The sequence below is a fragment of the Melozone crissalis genome, unplaced genomic scaffold, assembly GCF_028551555.1.
Source record: "Melozone crissalis strain CALT ecotype California unplaced genomic scaffold, PUWL_Pcris_2 ptg000023l_1, whole genome shotgun sequence".
NCBI classification, from domain to species: domain Eukaryota; kingdom Metazoa; phylum Chordata; class Aves; order Passeriformes; family Passerellidae; genus Melozone; species Melozone crissalis.
In genome coordinates this window covers 16120112-16146449 of record NW_026535801.1, presented here as the reverse complement: position 1 = coordinate 16146449, position 26338 = coordinate 16120112, and the positions used below count along the sequence as shown (strand labels likewise).

The 26338-nt window shown below is 48.4% G+C and overlaps 1 protein-coding gene across 4 annotated transcripts in view; it reads left to right on the top strand.

Annotated features, from left to right (window-relative positions):
* The window catches only part of NRP2 (neuropilin 2), an 88686-nt gene extending 64517 nt beyond the window's left edge, over positions 1-24169 (top strand). The window contains exons 14-17 of one of the 4 annotated variants that reach the window (XM_054277658.1): positions 1141-1237; positions 3665-3685; positions 20046-20114; positions 20808-24169. In XM_054277658.1, coding sequence (XP_054133633.1) covers positions 1141-1237; positions 3665-3685; positions 20046-20114; positions 20808-21061 — 441 coding nt within the window. In that variant the 3' untranslated portion in view covers positions 21062-24169. Of the gene's footprint in view, positions 1-1140; positions 1238-3664; positions 3707-9735; positions 12629-20045; positions 20115-20756 lie in introns of those variants that run through there. The other 3 variants (XM_054277657.1, XM_054277660.1, XM_054277659.1) reach the window with 3 other exon arrangements.
* Positions 24170-26338: the final 2169 nt, after the last annotated feature.

The window sequence follows — 26338 nt, the reverse complement described above, 5'->3', positions numbered from 1 at the left end:
GGCCCGAGCTTGGGACTCACAGCCCAGACATTCCATTGCCTGTGCAGTCAGATACCCAGCCCTTCAGGGAGGTGTCCTTGAAGGCAGGCATGGATCCCAGGCACCTTAGATGAAAGAGGTCACCTAATATTGGGAGAGGAGGTTTGTGAAGTACGTAGCCCTAGGAAATCATTTGGACCCTTGGAATCCTAGTATCACTAGGGCTGGAAAAGGCCACCAGGATCATCAAGTCCAATCATTAAACCCAGCATCATCATGTGCAGCACTAAACTATATCCACAAGTGCCACATCCACATGCCTTCTGAACACTTCCAGGGATGGTGATTCCAGCACTTCACTTGGCAGCCTATTCCAATGCCTTCAGAGTAGGCAGGGGGATATAAAGCTAAAGCTTTGCACTGGAGCTGTCTGACTAGTTTGCTTGTATGGGTTTGGCTTTTTAATAAAATACCAGAAAACACAATATGCCTACAGATAAGAATGATGGGCACTGGCTGACTACTTTTTGTGCTAAACGTGAATATACCAGCATGTGTATAATGGCGTCATTATGTAAATATTGCAAGTGTCTCCACTCAGCAGTTCTTAGAGCTAACGACTCTACTTATTTTTGTAAATATATTTTGCCTGTGATTAAGTAGGAATAAGCTGACCCTTCTCCTCTGACATTTCAATACTTCTTATATAATGTTGATGGGAACAGCACTTTGCAGTTAATGTAGCTGTGCATTTTGTGTCCTTCCCTTCCTTTTTGTGATCATAGCTCAGTTAATACCATGGGCCAAAGCTGCTGCTGCAGTAACTCAGAGTTATGCCACTGTGCAAGGGCTAGGGGGGTTCACTGAGTCTTTATTCCTTATGAGTGGCATTTAACTGAAAAAATTGCAAGCCAAGAGCTGCCAGGCCAGGCAAAGATGTCTCTGTTGAACCTGTCCAGGCACAGCAGCTTTCCCTGGGAAAGGGCTGGCAGAGACAGGGCAAGAAAGCAGGACTAGTGTCAGGTGATCCACAGGTCTGTAGGGAAAGCCTGGAGCAATTTCCCACCCTTTCCTCTGGGAGCAGCAGCCACTCTCCGTAGGTGGCTCTAAGCTGGGAAGCGCCCAACTTAGCACTGACATTTCTGTTGTGATTTCCCACAGATCGTGTTTGAGGGATTCATCCGCAACGGCCACTCGGGAGAGCTGGCCCTGGATGACATCCGGCTGGGCACCGACATCCCGCTGGAGAACTGCATGGGTACGTGCTGCATCCCGCCCGGGGGCAGGCAGGGAGGCAGGGAGGGGGCAGCTCAGGCTGCAGAGCCTTGGCTTGCACGCTGTCAGTGGGCCACACCTCCCCTGGCCGAGTTAGCAGCAGCTTCTGGATCTCCGCTGGGACTTTGATTGCCCATGAAAGAAAGGAGGGCGACTCAGCCTCTGGGGGACAGGGCTCTGCCTGCGTTGGTGTGAGGAGAAGGAAGCACATGTCTCTGCCACGCAAAGCTGAAAGAGCAGCTGAGGGTTACTGAGGACTATTCTGTGTGATAAGGACATACACCAAATTTAAAAGGAAAGTGCTGAACAAAAGAAGCCTGCTGTCAGTCAGTATTACACACTTAGAGGGGCCAACGAGTTCAAAAGGAGTTTTCTCTAATAAGAAAAAAAAAAAAAAACTGCAGAGAGGTTTTACAGCAATGTTAACAGAATAACAAAAGAAATTTTTGCCCTAGAATTCACCATTTCCCAAACCAGGCCAAAAGCCAGGTAAAAAAAGAAAGGACTTGGGAAAAAAAAAAGGAGCAAAAAAGTGTGTTTCAGCAGTTTGCAGGTGGAGCCATTGCCTGCACTTTTCCTCTAGCTGGCATATCCATGCAATCACACTGATGGCTCTGGCTGCTGTCCTGCTTGGGTCTGTATTTAGAGGTATCCCGGCTGAGCACGGGACCAGCAGTATCTAAATAGTGGGATCTGTGCTGAGAGCTGCCCAGAGCAGCGAGGTCCTGCTCTTGTGCATGTCCTGGGAGAAGCATGTTTCACTAGGAACTCTGACCCATCCTGAAGCAATGGAAAAAGCGGGGAAGAGCCTGTCTCCCTTTTGGGCTTTGAAAGGCCCCATTCAGTGAAGCTGCTCACCTCAGCCCACCAAGGGATGATCCTAGTGCCTCCTAACCCAAACAGGACAAACACTCTGTCCCAAGGGGTGTTTCTCAGGGGAGGAAGCACCAGACAAACCATGCTTGGGAAGAGCTGCTTACATTGCTTGCCCCCCTATGTGGGCAGGTGAGGGTAAAGATGGCGCAGAAAGCAGCACTGATAATAAAACAGAGGACTAGGAGTGCCCCAGAGAGGCTCTTAAGCACCGTCAGTCCCCGTTTCTTTGATGCTTTGAACTCTGCTGGTCTCCCATCTGTCAAAGGAGCTAATACTTCAGATGTCAAATTCCCGGTATTTAAGGCTTGACAGTGGTGTTTTAATCTCTTGCCTTCTATGGCATTAAAGAGAAGCAAGACCCATGATTAACACTAATAGTATTTCCTATCTAACTTCTTTGGAACTCAGCAATTCACCTAGCTCCAGTCTTATTGTATCTTGGGCCTCATGAACCTAAAGCTTAATATTTCAAAACCAAAAGCATTAATAAATTATGACGCTTCAAGCATTTTCAGCCCAAAAAACACACCTAACTGCTACACAAAATTATTTTTACCCTGTCTTGAAGTTGAATGTGGATCTTAAAACCCATAAGGATTGTTTCAGATCATTTCCAGCAAAGGGTTCCCACTGCAAACTTTAACATAACTTAGGGGTCATTTCCAGTTTCACCAAAATAATTATGAAATGGTAGCAATACCATGCTGCTCTCTTTCTTTCAGAGCCATGAGAATAGCTGACTCCAGCACAGGCTACTGTTTTTGCAAATATAATCCTTGGAAGTAATCTGATTCCTTTTTAGCATGAAAGAATGCTAATAAGTCACAATAATTTTTTCCTTTGACAAATGTGTCATTCACATTTTGAACCCAGATGATGATTTCATAGCAGTCAGTAGAGCCAGAGTCTGCTTCTGTGACTCACAGGCATAATGCAGAAGTAATCTAAAAATAATCAGAAGTCTATTACTTCTGCAAGAAAGTAATCAGTAGTAAGTACCGATTATTGCTTTTCAGATCCAGTAATTTGTAATAGATTACATCTTCAAAGTATCTCGAAAGAAGGAAAACTATCACTTGCCTTTGTTTCTTGTCACTGTGAGATAGAGAGGAGCAGGGCATCACTGCCCAGAATTCACACAGTTCCCGTGTGAGAAACAGTGCCAGAGCTGAGCCAGAAACCAAAACCACTTTTGGAAATTTAGGGGGTTTCAGGGTTTCATCACTGGGCCAGGTGAGGCTTTGTCATTGGATGACTCAGGCCAGGCAGGCTGAATACAAATGACCCTCAATCTCAGACATATTTTCCTCTCAAGTGTGTTTGAGTCAAAGCTTTTTGTGTCTGTTTGGTCCCCAGCTGGGACCAGGTTTCTCACGGTTCTGCTGAGGTTGGCTGGCTCCCTGTGCTGTTCCCAGCGAGTGGCTCCTGTGGGAGCCTGCTTCGCTCAGCCACTGCAAATCAATGGGGATGTGAACTGGGGGCTTGGTGTGTAATACTCCCCTCTCTAACATGAGCTTCTGTTTTTCCTCTGCAGAACCCATCACAGCTTTCCCAGGTGAGAACTCCTACTTTCCAGGTAAAACTGCACTCCTCTCGGTGGTTTTGTTTTGCTGGCATGGGCTTTTACATCGAAGGAAAGCAATGTGTGTGCTTGTACAAACAGCAAATGTTCTGAGCACTGAAATGGCAAGTGTGTACTAAACTTCCCCCACCACAGCAGCAGGAGATGGCATCCTCTGACTTCTGCTAGGTGACAGAAAACAGGCAAGCAGGCAAGTCCCCCGTCTTGGGACTGAGTAGCTTTAGGAAACTTGCCATGATGAGAAGCACTTAGCTCCTGAAGAGCAGCTAAGCCTGGGAAGGGTGAAGAGTAAAGAGTAGTTTTCAACTGACTTAAATGGGAAAAAAAAAAAGAGTAGCCAGTTAAAAGTGAAATCTGGTGGCAGTAATTCACATTGTTGTGAGGGAAGGTGGTTCTCTAGTTCACAGATGCTCTGGCAGTGGCATGTTCAGTGCTGGCAAAGGAGGGTGGGCTGATTCTGCTTGGAAGGGGAAGGGAGTTGGGAGGTTTAAGTGAGAGAGCAAACTGCCGACAGAAGCTCTGAAGGTGACAGTGAATAAAAGGAAAACAAGGTGAAAATGGTACATTTAACAGCTTAATACTAGCCTGGAGAACAGAAACCAACACTTCTCTGATCAAACCTGCAGGGTAGGAGAAAAGGTGAGGAACTCCGAGGAACTGCCTCTCTCTTTTTGGGGTGGGGTGCTGTTTGTCTTGCTCTGGGGTGGGAAAAACTATCTACTTTTGCAGACATCAGTTTAGTCTGAGGGGTTTACATGTTTTTTAAATTTGGATTTTGTTTTCCTGCCTACCTCTTCAGGAATATGTCTGGGGGTTGTGTTGTGATGAAGAGCAAACTTGGAGCTCCCCTTAATTTTGAGAGTTGTTTTGTCAATTGAATCAACATGCCCTTTGCTTTCACTGGGACATGATGTCTGTACTGTGCTGGTGAACTGTAAGATATGGCTGGACTGTATCCTAGAAGCAGCTGCATTTCCATGTGGGCAGAGCTGTCCCTCCTGGGTGTGTGCATTGGGAGCGATGGCAAAGTGGCGCCGAGACTGAAGGGACATGCACGACTGTCCCCGGGGATTCAGACTGTGGAGTGTTACCAATGTGAGGGACAAGTGCAGGGTCTAACACCGTGTTTTACAGTCACACCCATACTGTAACAACTAGGAATTCAGTTCTGCTTGTTTATAGGCTTGTTTATCTGATATTCAGGCTTGTGGTGTTACTGAAAAGCTGCTGTGATATTCTCAGGTGGCAGTTAAATCCTCACAACCATTCATGACTTCCACCATTGCTCTGTATTCTCCTAGGCCTGGTCTGGTATCTATTTTGCAAACACCATCCTTGTCTTTTGAGACTTGTTACAGTGTGAACCCTCTCTGGGTCCTCACATTCTATTCTAAAGTCTATCCTAAAGTCCTGCTAATTCGTATTGCTTGTCTTCCTCTTTGCCCCTGCCCTGCTGCCTGAGTGCCTCCACTTCCCCATCGTATTCCCCAGGGCACACTGGCTGGCGAGAAACAGTGAGGTCCCTGAGCACCACAGGCAGATGCTGTTACAGACACACCTCCCCTTCTCCCTGGAACTTGCCAGCTTGTTCTAACAGCTTCTGCCCATTCCTGGCTCCCTCAAGGACATCCTAGCATTGGTAGTAACAGGGCAGAAATTGCAATTGCAGCAAAAGGTTGAAAAGGTTCCCCTGGATGACAGGCAGGAATAGATGGCACAGAGGGATGCACCGACCTGGGAAAAAGTGAAGTGCAGAGGGAAAAGATGGAGAAGTGGAGACTGGAGACAATTACATGATAATTAAAACGAGGGAGAGACAGACATGCCCAACAGAAGGAGAGGGTAAAATGAGGGAAAGAAATCCCTGGCTGGAGAAGAAAATGGAGCTGGAGAGAAAAAACTATGCATGAATTACTGAGATGTTCTATAGCCCCCACTCCTGCAATTACATGATGAGCTGAAAAAGTCAGATGCCATTAAAAATAATAGCAAATCCTTCCTCTCCTGGCCTGGGAGCAAAGCTGAAAATATGCACCTTACAGGCTCCAGCATCACAAAGAAAATAATAAGAAAAGAATTTGTGTAGGTGGAAGATGTTTCACCCATTAGGTCAGGATCTTACAGGACCAGGAAAGTGTGCTTCAACTGTACTGCATTTGAGCATTGATGTGTTCCACCCTCAAAGAAAGGGTACAGCAAGTGTCTGGAAGCAAGGGATTAGATAAATACCAGGTGAAAAATAAGAGATATATTCCAAATAATGCATGGAGAAAAACCATGGAGAAAAACCACGGGGAGAATTTGCCTTTGGGACTGGTGGATTCTCTCCCTGCCGGTATCCTAAAGTCAAGATAGAGATATCTCCCTGGAGCAATGACAGGTAGCAGTTATGGGGTTGAGACTGACACTGGTTTTGTGGCATTCAGATTAGATGAGTGTAATACTTGCTTTCATCTGTGTCAGCTACGAAAAGTCCAGCTGTGTTGCTTGTCCACAGCAGTTAATGTCAGTGACTTCAGGAAGGAATATGAGCTGTGACACGGCAGTGGCAGAGCAAGGCAGGCAGCCCTCCAGGCAGCTTTCTGGAAAGGATTTTCTCCTTTTTCTTTCCCAGATGACTATTGCTTTTCCTTCTTTGGGTTTTGATTCTCAGTGCAAAACTCCAAAACTAGTCCCTATAGAGTGTTCCCTACTGGAAAGAGAATGGGGCAGTACCTGGCCAGGTTGGAGGTGTGAGGATCAGCAGCACAACCACATAAAATATCCACCCTCTAGGGATTAAATCAGGTTTCCACTGACTGGTGTTCCAAGCTGTGCCATAAACACAACAGCCACAAACTTGACAGCAACAGCAGGAGGCAGTTCTTTATTAAGATGAGAGCACTAGTGAATAAATGAGGAAGGGCAAGTGTGTGTGTGGCAGAAGGCAAAGGGGAGTGGAAAAATTATTAAGTTAGGAAGATGGATTTTTTTTTCCATCTCCCTGAGCAGTGAACTTTTCCACTAATATAACAGAAAACTTCCAGAGAGCAGCAGAGCCAGTAAAAACAGAGCAGATAACATCAGCTCTGTGTGTTGAGTGGATGGGCAGCTATATTTAGTGTCTGGCAATGTAAGGAAGAACAATCATTAATGTTGGGAATTGGCTTCATTAGGGCTTAGAGACAACTGAGTGTGATTCCTTAATGACTTCAGTTGCTAAATGAACTCTCCAGACTTCTGCTATCTCCTCAGCAGGACCATGCGGTGCGGAAACGGGGGTTGAGGAAGGGCTCTGCACCACCCTCATGCTTGAAGCCCTGGCTGGGACATCTGGAGTGGGTCAGGGCCAAGCCAGGGCTGTCCCGAAGCTGCAGCCAGCTTGAGTTCCCCAAGGGATCTTTCCCACAAGCAGGATCATCTGCAGTTTGTCATACTGCTTCCCTCCATCCCCAGGCAGGCAGAGATGCACAGGGAAGGAGTAAGGGCTGCAGGCTGGGCACTGCGGCACGTGCTTCTCTCTGGCCAGACCCACTCTTTGCACACTCAGCCTTCACTGGGCAATGTACAGCCATCAGAAGGAAGCCTTCCTCCCGCTCTCTTGAGACTCAGGAGCTGTTGTCACCCCTGACACCTGCCCCTCTCCCCATCCCAGCTCCCACCATGGGACCTGGTGCATATCAGTGCTGTGAGAGGCTGTTTGTTTGTAAATCTCTCACTGAAACAAGGTGCTATGTAAGCAGAGACTGTCACCAAGTGTAAACACCAGTGGCCTCTATGCAGCAAGCAGCCCCTGGGGGTTCCCCTGGGGGTCAGCCCAGCACCCCCATGCTGTCAGGCACAGGAGAGGTGTTGCTGATCCATTGGGGATGGTGCTGGGTCACATTCGGGTCTGCGCCAGCTCAGCCAGCTGGATCTGTGGAGAGAGACAATGGGGGGTTATCAGTGAGGCTCAAGGCATCATTGAACATGCTCAGCCTCCGAGGGAGCTGGCAGCAGCCCCCATGGGATGTCCTACACTGCCACCCCCATGCAGACAGGTGAGGGGCAGCAGCTGCTGGAGAGGCGCAGGGATGTGCTGCTTTCATTCCCCAAACCAGCATGGCCAATGGAGTTAGGGAAGGAGGTCAGAGGGCTGTCTGCTCCCTACCTTTGCCATCCTCAACACACAGCCCAGCCTGTATGCCCCTTCTGCAGGCACTATTGGGGGGCAGGAGGGACAGGGCCACCCCCACTCCTGATGGCGAGGGGCAGCTGGGGTGAGACAGGTTGAGAGCAGCATATCTGCAGTGAGGCTTCTCCTGAGACATCCGAGTTCCTTGCCTACTATGACAAATATGTGGGTGGTTCCCAGCCTCCTGCTCTATAAAAGTAGGATTTGTCTTGCTTGTGTGGTTTTTTCTAGCTTTTGAGGTGGGTTTTTTTGTTGTTGTTGTAGCTATTCATCTGGGTGCACCATTCATTCTTGATTTTAGTCCCTGTGTCCAGTTTTTGAGGAATGGGGACAGGAGAAAAGCCCTGTGAGTGGCAGAGGAACCATCATTTTGCCTCATCTCCTGTGCCACTAGCTGCAAAGCCATTGCCATCCCAAATTTCCAGCCAGTGACTCTGCTGTTAGGCAGTGTTTGCAGGGGAGGGCAGAGGCTGTGCTGCAAGATGCCCTTGCTGCTGGCAAAGCTGAGCGCATCCTGCGCTGTTTTATATTTTCCCCTTGGCGTCCTCCAAGCCTGCTCAGGAAACCAAGCTGGAGTTTGGTTAGCACAGAGCTCAACAATGTGCTGACCCCAAACCCAGGAGCCCCCAAAGTTCTGCAGGCCAGCACCGAGCCAGGGGGCTGCTCCCCACTAGCCAGCCAGGGGCAGGAGCAGAGGGTGGGCACAGGAAGGGGGGCTCAATGTGTCCAGCAGCAGAGCAAACCTCCTGAGAATTTCCCTGGGGACTGCAGCCCCCTTGAAGTAACCAGTAAACAAACGTGGTGCAAAAATACATCCCTCCCTAGTTATTTGCAGCTCTCCCCCAGGAGCGCTGCCGGGGAGGTGCAGAGCTCTGCACTGCTGCTCCTGCCCCCGGGAGCAGTGTGAGCAGCAGCAGCACAGAGCGGAGCGGTCCTGCCGTGGGTGCTGCCAGTGCGCGCAGGCTGTGCGGGCCCCCTGAGCCACAGATGTGGGCAGGACGTCCCCGAGTGACCCAGCCAGGGACAGCAGCCCGGCAGCCCTGCCCTGCAACACGCCACAGCTGCAAGAGCAGGAAGGGCTGGCCGTGGCTGGACTGAGTGTGGGCACTACCTGCCCGTGAGTTCAGGGGAGCCAGGTGCTTCTCCAGCCCTCCCGAGGTGTGGTGCTTTATCAGCATGAATCCATAGTCCTGGCTTGCTGAAGCTGCAGAGTACATGAGTATCTTGTCTGAATATTGGGTTGAATTTTGCATCCCATGCCCTGTTAATAATTATTACCATCCCTTCCTGCTTCAAGAAATAGTAAGGAAATCTGTTTAGGTCTGTGAATGGGGCACCTAGTGAGACTAGACCTGTGTGCAGAGCACTTTCAGACAGAGAACTTCTTCTCTGTCTTTGCAGTAAGAATGACAAATCCTTCTCCTTGTAATCTCTTTCCCAATCTCCTGTGGTAACTTCCTTGGCCATCTGAGATTATGCTTTACTTCCAATTACGAACATGATGTGTTTTGTCACTGCTTGACAACATCTGCCATGTGGAGACAAAACCAGGTGGCTGATCTGGAGATGGCCAAAATAAAGAAGGGGGAAAAAACATTCATTGATGCCAAAATTAACAGTAATAATAGTTCATATGGAATTTGTATTGCGTTCCAGGCAGCCTGATTAATTAAAAGGGAAGGGAAAGGCCCTTGGAAATGTGGGCTCAGCAAATGCCAGGCTGTGCCCTCCCCTAGGAGCACGCCCTGTATCTGGAGGCGGCTGTGGGACCTCGTGTTGCTCCGTGCTGTACTCTTGAAAGCATGTGTGTTTCTTTTTGTGCGTCTGCATGCCTCCCACCTAGCAACCCTGTTCTGTGTCTCCTCCCCAGGGGCAACCCTCCTGCCAGGGACCGAGCCCACAGTGGACACGGTGTCAGTGCAGCCCATCCCAGCCTACTGGTATTACGTTATTGCCGCCGGAGGTGCTGTTGTGGTGCTGGTCTCCGTCGCGCTGGCCCTTGTGCTCCACTACCACCGGTTCCGCTATGCGGCCAAGAAGAGTGATCACTCCATCACCTACAAAACCTCCCACTATGCCAACGGGGCCCCTGTGGCCGTGGAGCCCACCCTAACCATAAAACTAGAGCAAGACCCCAACTTGCGCTGCTGAGAGCCGAACAGGAACGAGAAAGCAAACAAAACACAAAACAGACAGACAGACAGAAACTAAGACTTCAAATATGTTGCCTCAGTTTTGCACTTTTTTCCTTACCTAGCATACGTGTGAACTCTTAGATATCTCCATCCCTTCTCCGTCCCCCAACCCTCCCCAGATCTTTTACAAACTCTAAACTAATGCTGCATCTTGGATCGCCAGAAGAGACACACCGCCCCTTCACTTCAAAAGTGAACGCTCCCTTTCTATTACTTTTCAAAGATACTTGGGGTGTCAGGTGGGGGTTTGTTTTGTTTTGTTGTGTTTGTTTGGGGAGTTGGTTTTTTTTTGTTGTTGGTCAGCTTCTTTGGGTTCTGGGATTTTGTTCTCCTCCCCGTAGGCAACCTGCAAAGGAACCTGATGGTGAGCCTGGAAGCTTGTGTGTGAGGCTCGTGTGCATGTGCTAAACCTGCGTGTGTGAGGGTGCATGGGATTGTGTGTGTCTGACTGACTGAATGTATATTTAGAAACAGCCCCTTTTTAATTTGCTTGTTGTTGCTTCTACTTGCACAGGGAATGCTTTTATTTTTGGTTTTGTTGTTGTTAATTTTCCCTCCTTCCCACCTCCTCTCTGGAAGGTCTGGGACGTGTTTATGGTGAATGCCCTGATTTGTTTACCTGGGAAAGAGAGCAATGCTTTTTTGTTGCCTTATCTAGCTTTGGCTGGGTTTCTTGTTTGATAGTGTTAATGTCTTGGGTGCAAATTGAGGAAAGGCCAGGCTGGACAGTAGGAATGTCCGCCTCAGGTGGCTAGAAGAATCCAGAGAGGTCCATAGACATTCAAAAAGCAAGAGATCTCTCCATTTTATTCTTTCTGCAGCCAACATGAAAACACAGCCATTGTTTGGAAGAGGGAGGGGAAGCCCTCCTCTTCCCCCACCTGCAAGTGAATCTATTTAAAGTTGCCTTATATCAGAGAAGCTCATAATGAATGTTTTGTTTGTATCTGTTAAAGCCAGCCTTAGGGTAACACGTAGACTTCAGCAGGTCTTAGTGGATGCTAAATACTGTAGTTTCTTGAGAATTGAAGGTTTATTTATTTAATAAGTATCCTCACTTGGGTGCTGATGGTTTTGCTTTTACACAGGGAAGGGGGAGAAGGCTCCTCCTTGTCTTTCTTCTAGAAATGTTCAAGGGAGAAGTACAGTTCCCTTTTCTGGGTTTGGTTTTTTTCCTTCTGCCCAATCCATAGCTGCTGAATCATTAAAATTGCCCGTTGACTTTCTAGAATGTCAGTTTTGCGTTTGCTAATGTTCTGCTTCTTAGAGCACCAGTAACATCTAGCAAGCCAAGCCCAGCCAGTGCACCTGGGGGGCCCAGCTATTGCTGCTGCTTTAACTGGGGAGGCAAGGAGGAGCCTCCACACGCCTCTGACTGTTGAATGGCCCAGTGTATTGTAGTGGAAATGCCTTATATAAATTACTGAATGATGACATGCAAAAGTGGTTTGAATTTTTAACCCTAATCTGTTTGCAGGCAAAAAAAAAGTACCTCCAGTGAGCAAGGTTCTCCATCTTGTTTGTGTCCATCTGTGATGACTGATCAGATTCCTTCCCCCCTTCTAAACTTGCTAGTGCCCATCCCTCCTTTTCCTATTAATATTACATAAAATGAATCAAGATGAGCAGCTCTGTTAACTTCCCTGCAGTCTTGAGCTGCCTTTTGGTCTGGGAAAAAAAGTAAAAATACAAACTGTGCTGAAGTGGTATTAGCCCCTGTTGCAGCACAGCCCTATCCTAAGGGGATCTCTGTCAATGGGGGTGTCACTCTATCCCCATCCTTGCCTTAATTTTGTGCAGCCAGTTTCAGTTCCCCATGCTGGTTTCACAGCAGATTTCAGTGGGATCCTCTCAGCTGCAGCAGCAAGTGGCTGAAACAAGCAAGGAGTGCAGAAAAGCCCAGGGTGATGTGCCATGGTGAGCACATTAGGCGTGGTGGGTGCTCATGGCACCTGGGCCTGGCTCCCACAAGGTTGTGGAGAGCAGCAGGGACATGCCTGTCCCACAGGGCCAGAACAGACCCAGGGAGCTCCTGCCACCTGGAAGGCAGTGCCAGTGAAAGGTCCCTGGAAAGGGGCTCCAGGGTAAGGGTGCTTTCAGTGTGAGCCTCCTCATCACACAGCACTGGTGTCACAGTGCATCTGGTTTGGGATGTGGATTCCTATCCCCCTTGGTCAGCTGCAAATTAAAACAGATGTGAAATACTGGCATGTGCTTATTTTCAGGTCAGCCCAAGCCATGTCAGCAGATGATATTGTCCCGTTTCCAAAGTCAGCTCAGTCTCCCTAGTTCAGACGATTTCACTTTGACCAGGTTCACCCCCACAGACTTAGCAAGTGTACATTGGTGTGTCAGAGAGGAAAATGTGGCACCCTGTCTTTTAAACCAAAATCACCAAAGACAAAACAGAAGGTCACTTCGAGGTTTTTACTCCCAGTTCTCCCCTGCTCCTTGAGCCCTGACATCCCCAGCATTGCCCAGTTGCCTGTGTGTGAAAAATATCTTGTGGAAATTTGAAATTCTTTGAAGATGTATTGTGTGGAATGTAATAAAATGATGATATTTTTATACAAATATCTGGGGTTTTTCTTTCTTCTTCTTTCTTTGCTAATGAGAATGCTGTGGGTTGAAGCAAAGCAGAGTTCCAAAACTCTTTGGAGCATCAGGGCTATTCCTTTTAGCCAAGTGGAGTTCCAGTTCCTGCTGCGTGCAGACCCAGCTCCCAGCAGCCCAGATGCTGTGGGCTCCCTGCCTCGCTGCACTCAGGATCGGGCCATTAATAGCAGCTTTTAGATCCATTACATTTGTACCAGGCCTTATCGGAGTTTTGGGAGGCTGGACTGACTCTTGGAATTGTTTGGGGATTTCACCAGCATTGCCTAAGTGCTAAATTGCTCAGTGTGATTACACAGAATTTCTCCAGCTGGGGCCCCTGGAGACAGGACATCCGACTTTGCAGGGCCCCTGGGGCTGGCCTGGCTGCCAGCTCAGCTGAGCCACATGCTCTCCCCCTGAGCTCAGCAAAAAATGGGCAAGCCATTAGCAAAATTAATAATGAAAGCAGCAATGCTTTCCTTTCCTCTTCTGTGCAGTCCCTGTTTCTACGTGCCAGACTGTGCAGGGGACCTGTACGTGAGTGTTTGGACAGGTGTAGGTCCCTGCTTTCCCTCCACCTGAGTCCTCCCAGCTTGTTACAGGGACCTCTGCTGCAGCAGTTCTGCTTCCCATCTTCCCTGTGTGCACCCTTTACCTTTACCCCTTCAGCAGAGTCAGCAGCATCACATTTCATGTGAAATATATTTTGCTGCAAGTTTGAGAGGTTTTTCCTTCTCTCTTTATTTTCCTTCTCTCATATTCTTTACCCTGGCATAAAGCTCAGCTTTGCAACGAAACTTCCTGACTTTACTAGGAATTCAGGCCATCAACCAAAAAATAATTCATATGTGATCCCTCACACTGGCTATTCAAACACAAGCAAAGCTGAGTACCCATGCTGCTTTTTTGGGAGAGGGCTTTTTTCCCCTGTAATTGTACAGCAAAGCAAATTACACTTGTAATTTGCATTTTGTACACTTCAGCGACTGTTCAAGCAAAATTCAAAACAAATATGCACATGTGAAAAACAGGGAGGGAGAGACTGACTGATGGCTTCCCAACAAGGAAGAAAAAAATTCTGTTAAGTAAACAGACGAAAAGGGAGAAATCGTTCAGGATTAATTATTCCATACGTGCGCCACAGACAGATTGGCCGGAGAGTTGGGTGCTGCTCAGGCTGCAGCACATCTTAGGGAAGAAAGCAGCTAAAATTAGCATGCTTTGTTTAAGGAAATAAATACAGCTTAGTGTGATTTTGATGCAAACTCTTCTGCCAGTAACTTCGGGCATTTAAGTGTCTACCTAAAAAAAAGGAAAACTTTTTGGGGGAGCAGTGGGGGGCTCTGTTTTTCAGGGGACAGCATTGTGTCCTGTGCGTCACAGGAGGCTTTGGGCATGGCTCCCTAGTGGTATGTGCTGTGATGGTGTCAATCTTTTTATCTTATCTCTGCAGTTGGTGTTGTGCTGAAGGAGCAGAAGGGGGTGCATGGGCGCTCTCTGTAAGCACTGGGGCACAGCCAGTGCCTAAGGGGGATGTGAGGGAGGGAGCACTGACCTGGCAAAGCAAAGGGTGCCATGGGAAAGGCGGTGCTGTGCCTTGGCAATGTCAGCGTGCCTGAGACGGCTGATCGGGCAGGAGCAGGCTGCAGAGCTCAGTCACCAGCCACACAGTCGGGTCAGCCTCCTGCCAGGGCAGGCACCTGCAGGATGGCACTTGGCACAGGGTCCCCAGAGCTGCTTGTCCCCGGGCTGTGGGGGCGAGGTTGGCTTTTCCTGGCCTGGTGGAAATGCCTCTGCTGCCACGTGCAAGGGAACAAGGTAGAAACCAGGCTGTATGTGGGGCTGTGTTTGGATTTTTGTCCCTCTAGAAACCTTGTGAAAACCTGCTGACTTTACCAGGGCCAGCCCCCACTTAGCCCGTGTCAGGGGCAGCGTGGGGCGTGCAGACAGCAGGCGAGGCCCTGAGGCGAGCTTGGACAGCCGCTTGGCTTTCCGCCACAGCTCCTCCATCAGAGGCTTTGGTGGCTCTCAGCAGAGACTGCAGGCGTGACTGCCAGCTTGAGGCATCGTGTTGTTAGCCACTGCACTGTAAAAACAAACAGCAACAACGGGCAGGGTGATAAACATACCAGGATGCCACAGGGCTGCCAGCTTCTCCCCAGCTCCATGGCAGCAGGGCCCAGTGCCGCCCTTCGCTGAGGAGATGCTCTGGGGTAGCGCAGAGCGCAGAACCTGCATGGCAGCTCCTTACCTGGGCTCTCCAGAGCTGAGAGGGGGAGAGGGAGAGGATTACACTGTGTAATGCCACAGTCACACCATACACACACATGCCACCACCACTGTTTCCTTGGCCCGGTGCCACTGCTGAGGGGAAGTGCAAAAGCAGGGCTGGAGAAGGGGTCAGGCTGCAACGGGGGATGTGTCTGCTGCAGGGAGGGTTGGCAGGGTACTCATTCTGGGTGCGTGCAGCAGGGCCAAGTGCCACAAACGGAGGGGCAGCACCAGAGCTGGAAATAGCTGCCTGCTCATGGGCCACCTCGACACCAAACACCCAACCTGGCTCCATGTCTCCAAGTGCTTTTGGTGGGGGGTCTTCAGCTGCCCAGCCATACTTTCCCACCTTATCTTCATATGGGAAGCTCAAGGATTGCAAGAGGTCATCCATGCCCCCTAGTTTGACAATGATTTTGTGGTGGTCTGAGGTGTGCACAGTTGGCCATCACCACAGCAGCCCCAAGGCAATCTGAGAATAAGGTCCAGCAGTTCCTGCACTGCAGAGGGAGGCCAGGCCAGGGAGTGGCAGCTTGTTTGCTTTCTTTAATGCTCAACTGTAGCCAAAGCACTGTTTTAATTTGAAATTTGGCAGGGATTTATCCCTTCTGTAAACTAAAGTAGTCCTGTGTTTCTGGAGGAGTGGGAAAGAGAGAAGTGAGGTGGATTTTCAGCTGGAAATAGAGCAGTGGGGGATTCAGAGGGAGTGTTTCTGCCCGGAGCCCGTGCTGCTGCTGCTGTGAGCAGTGCCTCTCCGTGTGCCGAGGGTGGGAGGTGCCACCCCCAGCCCGGGGCTCCCAGCCAGAGGAGCAGCGCTGCGCCGCGCCAAGCAGAGCGGTGTCAAGGCGAGGCCACGGCGGCTGCTCCGCCGTGTCAAAACAAAGTGATGTGTGTTGGAGTCACACTACTGCTGTGGAGAGAAAAGGACTGGGAATGAGCAAAGAGAGAAAAGCAAGGATGAGAGCAGAGCCGGGGCTCTGTCTCGTTATGCCAAGACTGGGAAATGTCAATTTCTGACCCCGTTTTCCTAGCTTTGGCTGTATTTCATGTTTCAGACCCTCACGGGCACTTGTTTGGCAGCAGAGCAGCAGTGTACCTCCTTCGCTCCCTTCACTGGGCAGGACAGCACTGGCCAAGAGGGATGTTGTAGCAGCCCGAGAGAGGGGTGAGCGTGTAGCTGGCTGTCCTCGAGTCCTTTCCACAGTGGGGAAACAACCATGTGCTGCTTATTTCCCCAAAACCAGCAATTTGTTTTTCTTCCTCCTACACACTCTGCTTTTTCTGTCCCAGCAGGCACAGCCACAGATATTACTGGGAATGAAAGACTGTAAGGAGCAGAGCACACAAAGCACCCATCACCTGGTGCACGGCTTTCAGCCCCAGAGCTTGTGGACCTCTGCAGAAAGTGGGGAGCAGGAGCACAGGGATGGTGGGAATGCATCCTGGGTGCTCTCCAGACCAGGCTATCCTGTGCCAGAGTGGCTCTAAGCCGGCAATAAAAAGAGCTGGAAATTACTGCAAGTTTGATATATTGTTTGGGAAAGGCATCTCCTGCTGAGAGGCTCATTTTGTTCAGCCAGAAAGACTCCAAGAGACACCACAGATAATCTGCAGATGCCTGTGTGTAGAGAGAGATGCCAGGTGATAGAGCTCTGCCCCAGGGTGATTGAGCTCCCCTCAGCAACCTGGCAGGAGGCAGCACCTGGTGCCTGGACCTAAACCAGACAAAGTCAGGCTGGAAAGAAACAGCAATTTTTTTCTTGACAGTTGTCATTTGCCTTGGAAGAATGTGTCCAGGTTCCAGCAATCAGGGCTGGGTGCTCTCTCCAAAGCAGTAGTTCTTGGCTTGGTGTGGGGGTCTGTGCCAGAGGTGGGGGTGCTGCTGGTAAGGCCATGCAGGAAGGCTGGCATTGAGCACCGTGGTGGTGGGAAGCACGTGCCAGGCCATGAGACAGCTGAGCTCAGCTCTGGAGAGGTGAGCTGCCTTGGGCAGATTTGGAGAGCTTTCCTGCAAGGGGCATGAGTGTGTCTGTGTGGGACACCAGAGAGCCTTGTCTGCTCTCCTGCCCCTCTCATCCACCCTGGCACAATCCCTCCCACCCCTGCTACTATTTTAAAACAGATGTACACTGAAACTCTTTAATGTCTGGAAATACTAATTCGCTCCTGCTCTCCCTCCATGTGAGTTCATACAAACATGGTATTAAATCAGCCCTTGTCTGATTAGAATTTTATCTTTCTTTTTCCAGGTCCCATAAATTAGCCTTTTAGCTGGCAGTGCTCTCAGATCCAACAGATAACAGCCTTTCTTGGCATCTGGCTGTTTCCAAAATCATTGCTAATATCATCTTTTGGCCAGGACTGGCTAGGTGCTCACAGCTATCATTTGGCACACGGGCTTTAAAAATGGCCTTTCACTCAGGAGAAATCATTCCTCATGTTTAATTACAGTTTCCCCTTAACTTTCTTGTCTACCTTTCTCCAGAATACTTTTTGCCTTTTAAAATGCAAGGTAAATTGTGCCTGAAATCTGCCCTTTAAGGAAGCAGCTTTCCACAACACAGAGTGATGTATGTTTCTCCCATTCTGCCCACCAGCTTGCAGGGCTTTTCTGGGGACCCCTTTCTAAGGGAGGTGCCTTCTGTGGCCTGCTCTACTTGTCAATGTATTGCTGGGACTTGTCCCAAAGGAGCCTAGCTGATGACAAACAGCAGGCTAGATTCTGTGACAGGCTAGATTCTAAATCATCTCCACTAGGAGCTGAACTGAGACCACCAACTTCAATTCCCACAGACACCCACACAGCCTGAGCTGATTCAGTTAATGACTCGAGAAGCCCCAGTATGGAAAAAGAAACGTTGAATTACATTTTTCCAAAGCTTTCCGGAGGGTGTAGAGCCCTGCATGATAACATACAATCAAATAGCAATGAAATGGCATGTGGGGAACAGAAAAATGAGGGCCTGAGGAGGAAGGAAAATAGGCAAGTAGGAAGATATCATTTAAGCAGGACTTAAGAGTTGTATTAGCATGGGGAATTGAGCAAATCACTAGAAGAGTAAACAGATTCTAGGCTGGGCTTTTTGTATAAATGTTCTCTCTTTTCAAGTTTTCCCAGTGCTCCTTCCTTTCAGGCTGGAAGAACTGGTGTTCTTTTGAAAGTGTTGATTAACCAATACTTTTTTATTTCTGGCTTTTCCCTCAAGGCTACCCTGGGAAATTACAAAAGGATCAAATTGCTAGCTTGTTCTCACACAAAATTTAGAGCAGCTACAATATGGAATGTCAAATGACTTCCAAGAGCCTTTCTCCACACATGGGCTCCTCGGGCAGATTGTCATCTAATTTTGACCTCTGCTCATACAGTTTTGAGCAACATACAGTTTCTGTAGGGTTGTGTGGGTGACATGGATCTCACTGCTTGTCTTCCAATGGGTGACTAGCAGCTCAGACATCTCCACGTGTGAAACGCTTTGCAAGTTATTTTTCCACATGTTTGGATCTAAATGTTTGCAAGACGCCCTCAGGCAGTTCTCCCAGCCCTAAGATGTTGCCATCTGGGCCTGTCAGTTCAAGAACTGTTGAGAAATCATGTGAACTCACCGCTAAAGTGAGGATTTACAGAAGGCAGTGTGCACCTGTGTTTCTCTGACAAGGTACCAGCAGCCTTGAGTCAGCTTAACTGACTCACTCCATGCAGAGCTCATCGGCAGGAGGGGCAGGTGTTGGGCTCTGAGCCTTCCTGTTGCCAGGTGCACTTGCAAATTCAAAGAAATCCCTTCATCCTTTGGGTGCAGATACAATTCTGCCTGAGGAATGAGAAGGTGTCATTAATTCCAGGAGAGGTCGGGTGGTGTTGGGCCAGCATGGATTTCAGCAGAGACCCACTCTGGAAGTGAACCTTGAAATGTCCCTGGCATGCATTGCCTGGCACAGTTGTCTGGGATAGCAAAAACGTGTATTTGACAATTCAGGAGGCCTTTTCAAGTCCTAAATATCCATGCAAATATGCAGAAATGTTCTTTTATAAGGTTTTGAATAATTTCTTTGCATGGGGCTTTTTAGGTACAAGTTACAGTCTTTAGTTTTGGTTGTTTGTAAGTAACCTCTTTAAACTCTTCTTGCCATTTTGGCACAAGGCATAAAGTAATCTTGGTTCCAATCACAACTACTTCCAAGGTGTGACTTCTATCGCTTTCTAGTCCCTGATTTTTTGCATTCCTGATCATTTCAAGACACCTTCTCAGTTGAGTACCCCAAGTTACAGTCAGCTTTGAAAACTCTTCACAGATTGAAATGAAAAGACATTTTCTTTTGGAAAAGTGGAAAAGAGCCATGGTAACTGTATGCAGAGAAAATGATAGGAAGACTGCACAGGAAAATAACTTACTTCTGCTCAGATTTTAATATGTGCATTTGGTTTCTAGTCCTTGGTCTGTGCTGAACAATAGAAAGACATGTCACCACTAAAAGGAATTTGGATCAGGGAGATGTTAACATAAGGGCCTAGATATGGCCATTTGCCTCTCTCTCCATTTCAATCAGCTTTTGTATTAAAACATATGATCAAGACACATAAATTCCTCAAATTACTGTGAATTTATCTGAAACCCAAAGAGGAACTGGGTCATTGAAGGTCTATATCCAGTCAGACATATGGGAAAATATGAAAAGTAGAGTGTGTGCTAAATGGATCCAGCATTAGTGGCAAGTAATGACAGGCACTAACATCCTACTCAAAGGTGTAAGGGTAATACCCATGAGCATGTTAATAGTGAATTATGGCCATTATGGAGGCACCAATGACAATATTTTAGTGCTATTCAAGGTGTCTGATTTCTTTGCTTTTTGCTCACTCTCTTTTCTTCTTAAAAGCTGGTGATCTGGTGGTTATGAAATGTGACATAGTGTGAAGATCCTCTTCTCTCAATTGTGCAAGAGTCTTCATTGACTTTGGCCAAGGGAAGATAATGAGTTCGTCCTCCTTCCACAAGGAAGAGCCTTGTAGTAGTTTAACAATTACTTTCTTCTGGCTGGTCTCACAGTCCAGTGACCAGTGACAATGATGCTGCCAGAAGGCCTCTTTTAACAAACAGTGCTTCCCATTTTGTTGTTCTAGTGAACTTCCCGAGAATGGAGGATGACTTCCCAAGCTCTGAGCAAGACTTTGAAGACAACGACGATCTAGGTTGGTATGCAAATGGACATGGACATGGACATTGTCCATACGCACATGGACAATTCAGCTGTGACAGCTTGTATTTCAGTATCAGATGCTCAGATTGCTCACAAATCTCAACTTTAGTGCTGTTAGGAGCTAGAAAACACACTTGAGAACAAACATTGAAGTGATGGCTTAGCATTCAAAGGCATTGGTTTTCTTTTCCTGTTTTCCAACAGCCAGCAACCTTGCAAAGTCAATGTATATTGTATTTGTGTTAGGACAAGTGAAACTGATCTTTTAAGCATTAATTGCTGCTTGCATGGCATTTTGACTTGTAAATGAAGAAAATTAAGTCTGAGACCTGTGACAGATTGATTCCATAGTTTTGAACCTAGTGGCACTGGAAGGGCCAGAGTTTCAGTGGGTTAGAATGCTTGCACACTATGTCAATAGTCTGATGTCTAAAAGTGAATCAGGGTGCCTAACTTTCTTGGCAGTTTGGTGCTTCACATGATTTCTAGACCTGGGTTAGTGAATCCTGCTGAGATGGTCCCCCATATATACTTTAACTCTTGTAAAGCCATCACAACTCCAAGTAAGAAATGTAAAAAGGTGAGGGAGGAGTAAAAAGTGATCCCTGGATAATAAGTGCCCGTTCCACTGCAGATTACTTTGGATCGGATAGGAACGACACACTGTTCTCTACTAACTCTCCAGGAACTGGGAAGCTGGACAAAGAGAAAAGCTGGCTATACACCCTGGATCCCATCCTGGTGACCATCATAGCCATGAGCTCCCTGGGTGTCCTCCTTGGGGCCATCTGCGCGGGTCTGCTGCTCTACTGCACGTGCTCGTACGCCGGGCTGTCCTCGCGGAGCTCCACCACGCTGGAGAACTACAACTTCGAACTGTACGACGGCATCAAGCACAAGGTGAAGATGAACCACCAGAAGTGCTGCTCGGAGGCCTGATGGGTGCCTGGGGATCACCCTTGGCATTGTGCCCGGTGAGGTGGGCTGGCAGGGGGGTACTTTTTTGCTGTTTTCTATGGGAACTGAATGCCATAACAGGGAATGAGGGGAGCGGGAGTGAGGAGAGGCACTGCTCCTGCCACCAGGTCTTGCTGCCGGGTGACACTCCACCAGGACCGAGTGGCTTTCCTGCAAACCAGACTGTGCCAGGCGAGGGGGACTGAGCCCCTTGTTTGTTGGTTCATCTTCATTTTCTGCTGATGTGAGTGGCTGGGATGTGGTAAGGGAGCCTGGTTTACCTTTTGGATGTGAGAAACTAAATGTTGATTGTTATTTCCCACCTCCTTTCTCTGGTAAGCTGCTGAGAAGGCTGAGGGATTTCTTTAGAAATAACACACACACACACACACGGAGCCCCTGTCCATTTTAGTCTCCGTCCAGATATCATTGTAGGGATTTGTGCACTTCACACTAAGAACAGGAAGCTGCAGTTTGCGGTCCTGAAAATGGAAGCGTGTTGTTACCTTCAACTTTCCTTCTCCTGGTAGCAGGGGAAAGGTGGGATACTGGCTTTACTGTCAACAGTAACAACAGCACTTTCTGAAATAATTAAGAAAGAAAATAGAAGGGAAACCCTATGTGTAGAAGCACCTCTTTGAGAAAAGCTGAAGAGCCTTAAAGTGATTTGTGAATAAGAGCCATTTATTAAATCCATATCTTTGATTGCAACAGCAGAGGCCTTCATCAGGAAGGCCTTTATTTGAATCTCCCACCCCTCTTGAGCCTGCCATTTAATTTTTGCTATAATGAGAAAATTGCAGCAAAGGAAAGATAGAGCCTGTCGGGTTGGTGGCGCTTAGGTAATGGCTTTGGGAAGGGGGCTTCACTTGGGGTTTGACTTGAGGTACAGTGCTGAGGCCTCTCCAAAGTGCCAGGAAGGGAAAATGAACAGGGAAGGAGGCTGGAGCCATGCCCACAGCCCTGGGGAGGCTGGCCATGGTGCCCACTGGCACCCCCTCACCCTCCTGATGCTCCCCTTGTCCCTGGAGCTGGGGGGTGTGAGCTGGTGCCATCAGCACTGCTGGACCAAACAGCTGCCACCACATCCCCTTTGGAGCAAAGCTGTGCTGCTCCTGATCAGTAGCAAAACCCCCAAGTTCTATCTGTGAGCTGTTTGTTTTGTTTTTTTTACTTTGAACAAGTGCCTTAGAAGTATTTTTCATCCAGCTGATGATCAGTGCTGTAGCAAATAGCAAGTGAGGCCTTCATCCTTCCCCACAGAATGGTCTTCTTCACCACTCTCTGCTGGTTAGAGCCCAGCAGAAATCTGGTCCTTCTACTTTCAAATGGTCTGGCTACATTGTGTGGCAGCTGGTACCTCTCCACTTACCACTGTGCTGTGGGACAGGAGTGTTATGAAAATAACTGAATGGAGAAAAAAAGAGTTGAAATGCTGAACCCCAAAGCAATGCCTTCATTTCCAGTTCAGTACAGGTGGATCACCTCTATCAGCTTGTACATAAATTAGAAACCTTCCTGTCATACTGGGTATGCTTTTCCAGGGGCTCTTTGGTTATACCTGGCATGTCCTGGTTTTTACATTTTACCTGGCAAGTAGTTTGGGGTGGGGATGGCATCATTTTCCTCACCAACTGCTATTGACAAAGATGTGATGTGCTGTGAAGCTCAGTTTGCCCAGGCTCACAAACACATCGTGCAGGAGCCCAGGTGTTTGGGGACATGAGGAACATCTGGAGAGGAGATGAGCATGGACACATGGGCAGTGCCACAGCTGCTCCTTGGCACTGTAGGAATAGGAACATTTGACCGCTGTTTCATGAAGAGCTCCCTCAGACAATAAGATTTTAGGGAAAAAACCCCTTCTCTGCTGTGAGAAAGGTGCACATGTGCTGGGGGAGCAGAGAGAGCAGCTGCATCACCAGCACCTCTGCGGTCGGTGTACACACGCAGAGATGTGCACACAAAGCCTCCATTTCTCTAATTCACACTGTGCACCCGACAAAAACAGCAGTAAATGTGTCTCTGATTCTCCTTTCGAATCACCTTATTCCCTTTGGCCTTTTTCACAGACAAATTCCACAGGGGTGTTATTTTACTGTACAAAAGAAACAGAGGCAGTGAGAGGAAATGTACCAGACCATTTCAAAGCTGGATTGCTGCTGCTCAATGATTTCATTCCCTTCAAATCACCAGAGAGGGGAAGGATGAATGGAAAAGGACCATACAGTAGAAAAGCCAACTTAGGCAAACAATAGGTGAAAATATATAATTAAAAAGGTGATGTTATGGTGTCTAGTAGGCGTACAGAGAGAAGAGTTCATATATAGATATATTCAGAAATAGTGTGTTTGCACACGCACGTGAATTCTCTGTATGTATCGTGTATGTGACTTATTCCGTGGGACTGACTCGTGTTAATGTATCTCTTGATCTGGGGCAGGGGAGTACTGCTGACCTTGGCACTAAGGTGGCACGGGCCCAGCCCGTGTGTCCCGCTGGCCCCTGGCAGCTGGGGCAGGGCCCACGTGTGAGCTCGCCAGGCGAGAGAAGGCCGATCATGCTGCACAGCCAATACCTCACTTACCTCTGCCGGGTGCTTTACTGTTCTATGGAAAACTGTGTTTGATTGTAACTTCAACAGGGAGGGGGGGAAAGGTCATTGGTGCATTCAATTCATTGCATCCTCCTCTGCAAATAGATTAGGTTTGCTGATTGCAATTCCCTCTGTGAACTTCAGAAAAGGAAAAGAAAATCGGCATTAATGCCTTTGCTTAAATGGGCTGTTGCCTCCATGTGCTTCCCATGGCAGGACATGTTACTAATGGGCGGGCTGTAGTTCTGGGTGACTTCATTTTGTGGGAAGGTGCTGGAGGTGAGCATGGGAATTAAACCATTAAGAAATTATATGCAGAAATGGAAATTCTCCAAGGTTTGCAGTTCAAGGTATTTGACCATTTACTGGCTGAGCCAGGACTTACCGACTTAAAGAGCTTTTACTGTGATTCTTAAGTGTAACAAACAAACAAAACAAAACAAAAAATAAAACTGTGTTTATATGATTTGTATAAAAACCTTTTAAAATTACTATTTAATAAACATTATGGTAGAGATTATGTTTCAGTGGCTTTTTTATTCATGAAAGAGCAGCAACAAGGAAACCAAACTGAAGAGGGCTGTGGGTATCAGAAGCCCCAGCAGAGTGAGGTGCAACTTGAGGCACGCAGGGCCATGCCCACTGCTCTCCTCTGCTGTGCACAGTGTGTCCCTTTGGATTACCCCAGGCTGAGTGGCACACCAAGGTGACATGGGATTTTAACACAGATCCAGTGCACACACACAGCATCTCCGATCAGAGCTGGGGATGGCTGGAAGCTGCTCTGGCCCAAAAGCAGCATCTGAGAGCAAACCCCAAAGTGGATGCAGGTCCTTTCCTGACACCCTGTACCATGGCCTAATGCTACCAGTGATCCCAGAGAGGATCACTCTCACCAGTGCAGTTTTAGGCTAAAATTCATTTAGAAAAATTATTTAGAACTAAAGTGCACTGGTAGAGACCAGCCTGTCACAGTTTGTCCACCTCAGGGTACAGGTGCTCGTATCCCAGCGTGTCCCTGTCCTGATTCTATGATTCTATGCCCAAAGTGGGCAGTGACTGGGATGGGGTGGTGTTCTGCAGTTCAGCTTCAGCGCTGTTCATCACAAAGACAGTGGGGACTCCTGGCAAACCCCAATGCCAAGCCTGGCTCCACATGCTTGTCTTCTCCACCCTCCCTCTGCTCTGTCACACTGCCCTGGTGGCAGCCCAGCCCAGGGGAACCTCGTGTCTCACAGGGGTCCTGGTACCCTGTAGCAGGCAGCCAGGAGCCACTGCAGGGCTGCAGAAAGGAGAAGCTGTGGGGCTGTACCTACAGCTTGGAAACTCTTGTTTATTTATGGGCACCCTGACAAATGAGAGCCAATCCATCAAGCTCTGAGCACCTTGAAAGCAAATGAAATTTTGCTGCCATCTCCAAGATGGTGACCCCCTCCCAAAGCGTTTGTGTTAAAGAGGGTCTTTAAGCGATGAAGGGTGGCTGGCAGCTTAGATGAAGATGACAGTGTAGCTGCAACCTTGACAGCTCTCCTCTCACCTAGGAATAAAGAACTGATGTGCAGATTGATACCTGGGGGAGAGGCTGTCAGGGAGCAGGACGGAGACGGCAGATAAGCGACTCAATCAGTGTCAGAGCTGTCCTGCCGTAACACGGCCTGTAAATCACTGCAGTGAGGGGGAGCTAACGCAGGCAGCAGAGAGCAGGTAATAGAAACACGGCCCACAAAGCAGATGTGTGCTCTGGCTGGGGTTAGATGCCTGTGAGCTGGGCTGAAGCTGCTGCCTGGGCACCAAGGGAGCCAGGTACCCACTTCAGGAAATTTAAATCTTCTGGCGTTTTTATTCCGCACAAGCCAGGATTGCACGTGGATGGGGCTGCTGTGGAGCCGGCAGGATGGGGTGGGACCTGGAGTGCCCTGGTGCATTTGCCATGCACACAAAGGTACCCACTGCAAGCAGAGGTCAGACTGTGGGGAGCCATTGGGGGTGTTTCACATGGCACAAGAGTAATCAGGGGCTGATTCAGGCTAATGAAATCTATTTCATCATTCTTGGGCTGCTCCAAGATGGGGATCCAGGCACTCCTGCACATCCTCTACAGCTGATTGCAATCGTGTGTGCACCCTTGCTGTTTCTCCTGCCCCTTCTTCTTTCAAATATTCCTTTTCTTTTGGATTTAATGGGAAATTTTTTCAAATAATGACTTGCTCTCTGGACAGCTGGGGGCTTGGCAGTAAGGGGAGCCATGGGGCTGAGCTAATGAGTGGATTCGTAATTAATTAATTGCAGGCAGGTGCAAGTAGAGCCTCCCGTTGCCTCACTCTCTTCTGTCACTGAAGAACGCCTCTGTCTATCACCAGCCATCCAACAGGACTGAGCAAAACCTGGTGCCAGCTTTGCTGTGGACAATGACTTTGGCAGGCTGACTGGTGCTTCACCTCCTTCCTGAAGAGACCACAGGGAGCCTGTCCATTGCCTCCATAATTTCCAGGCCCCCTGAACCCTGATGACAAACACCCATAAAGGCACATTCTCTCCATTGGGAAGCTCCCAATGGCCTCTTCCCATGAAAGTTGGATGGCTCTGTTCAATAGCTGCACTGAAAAAATAGTTCACTTCTTCCCCCTTTACACCCCAAATGAACAAACCCACCTGGCCATGAG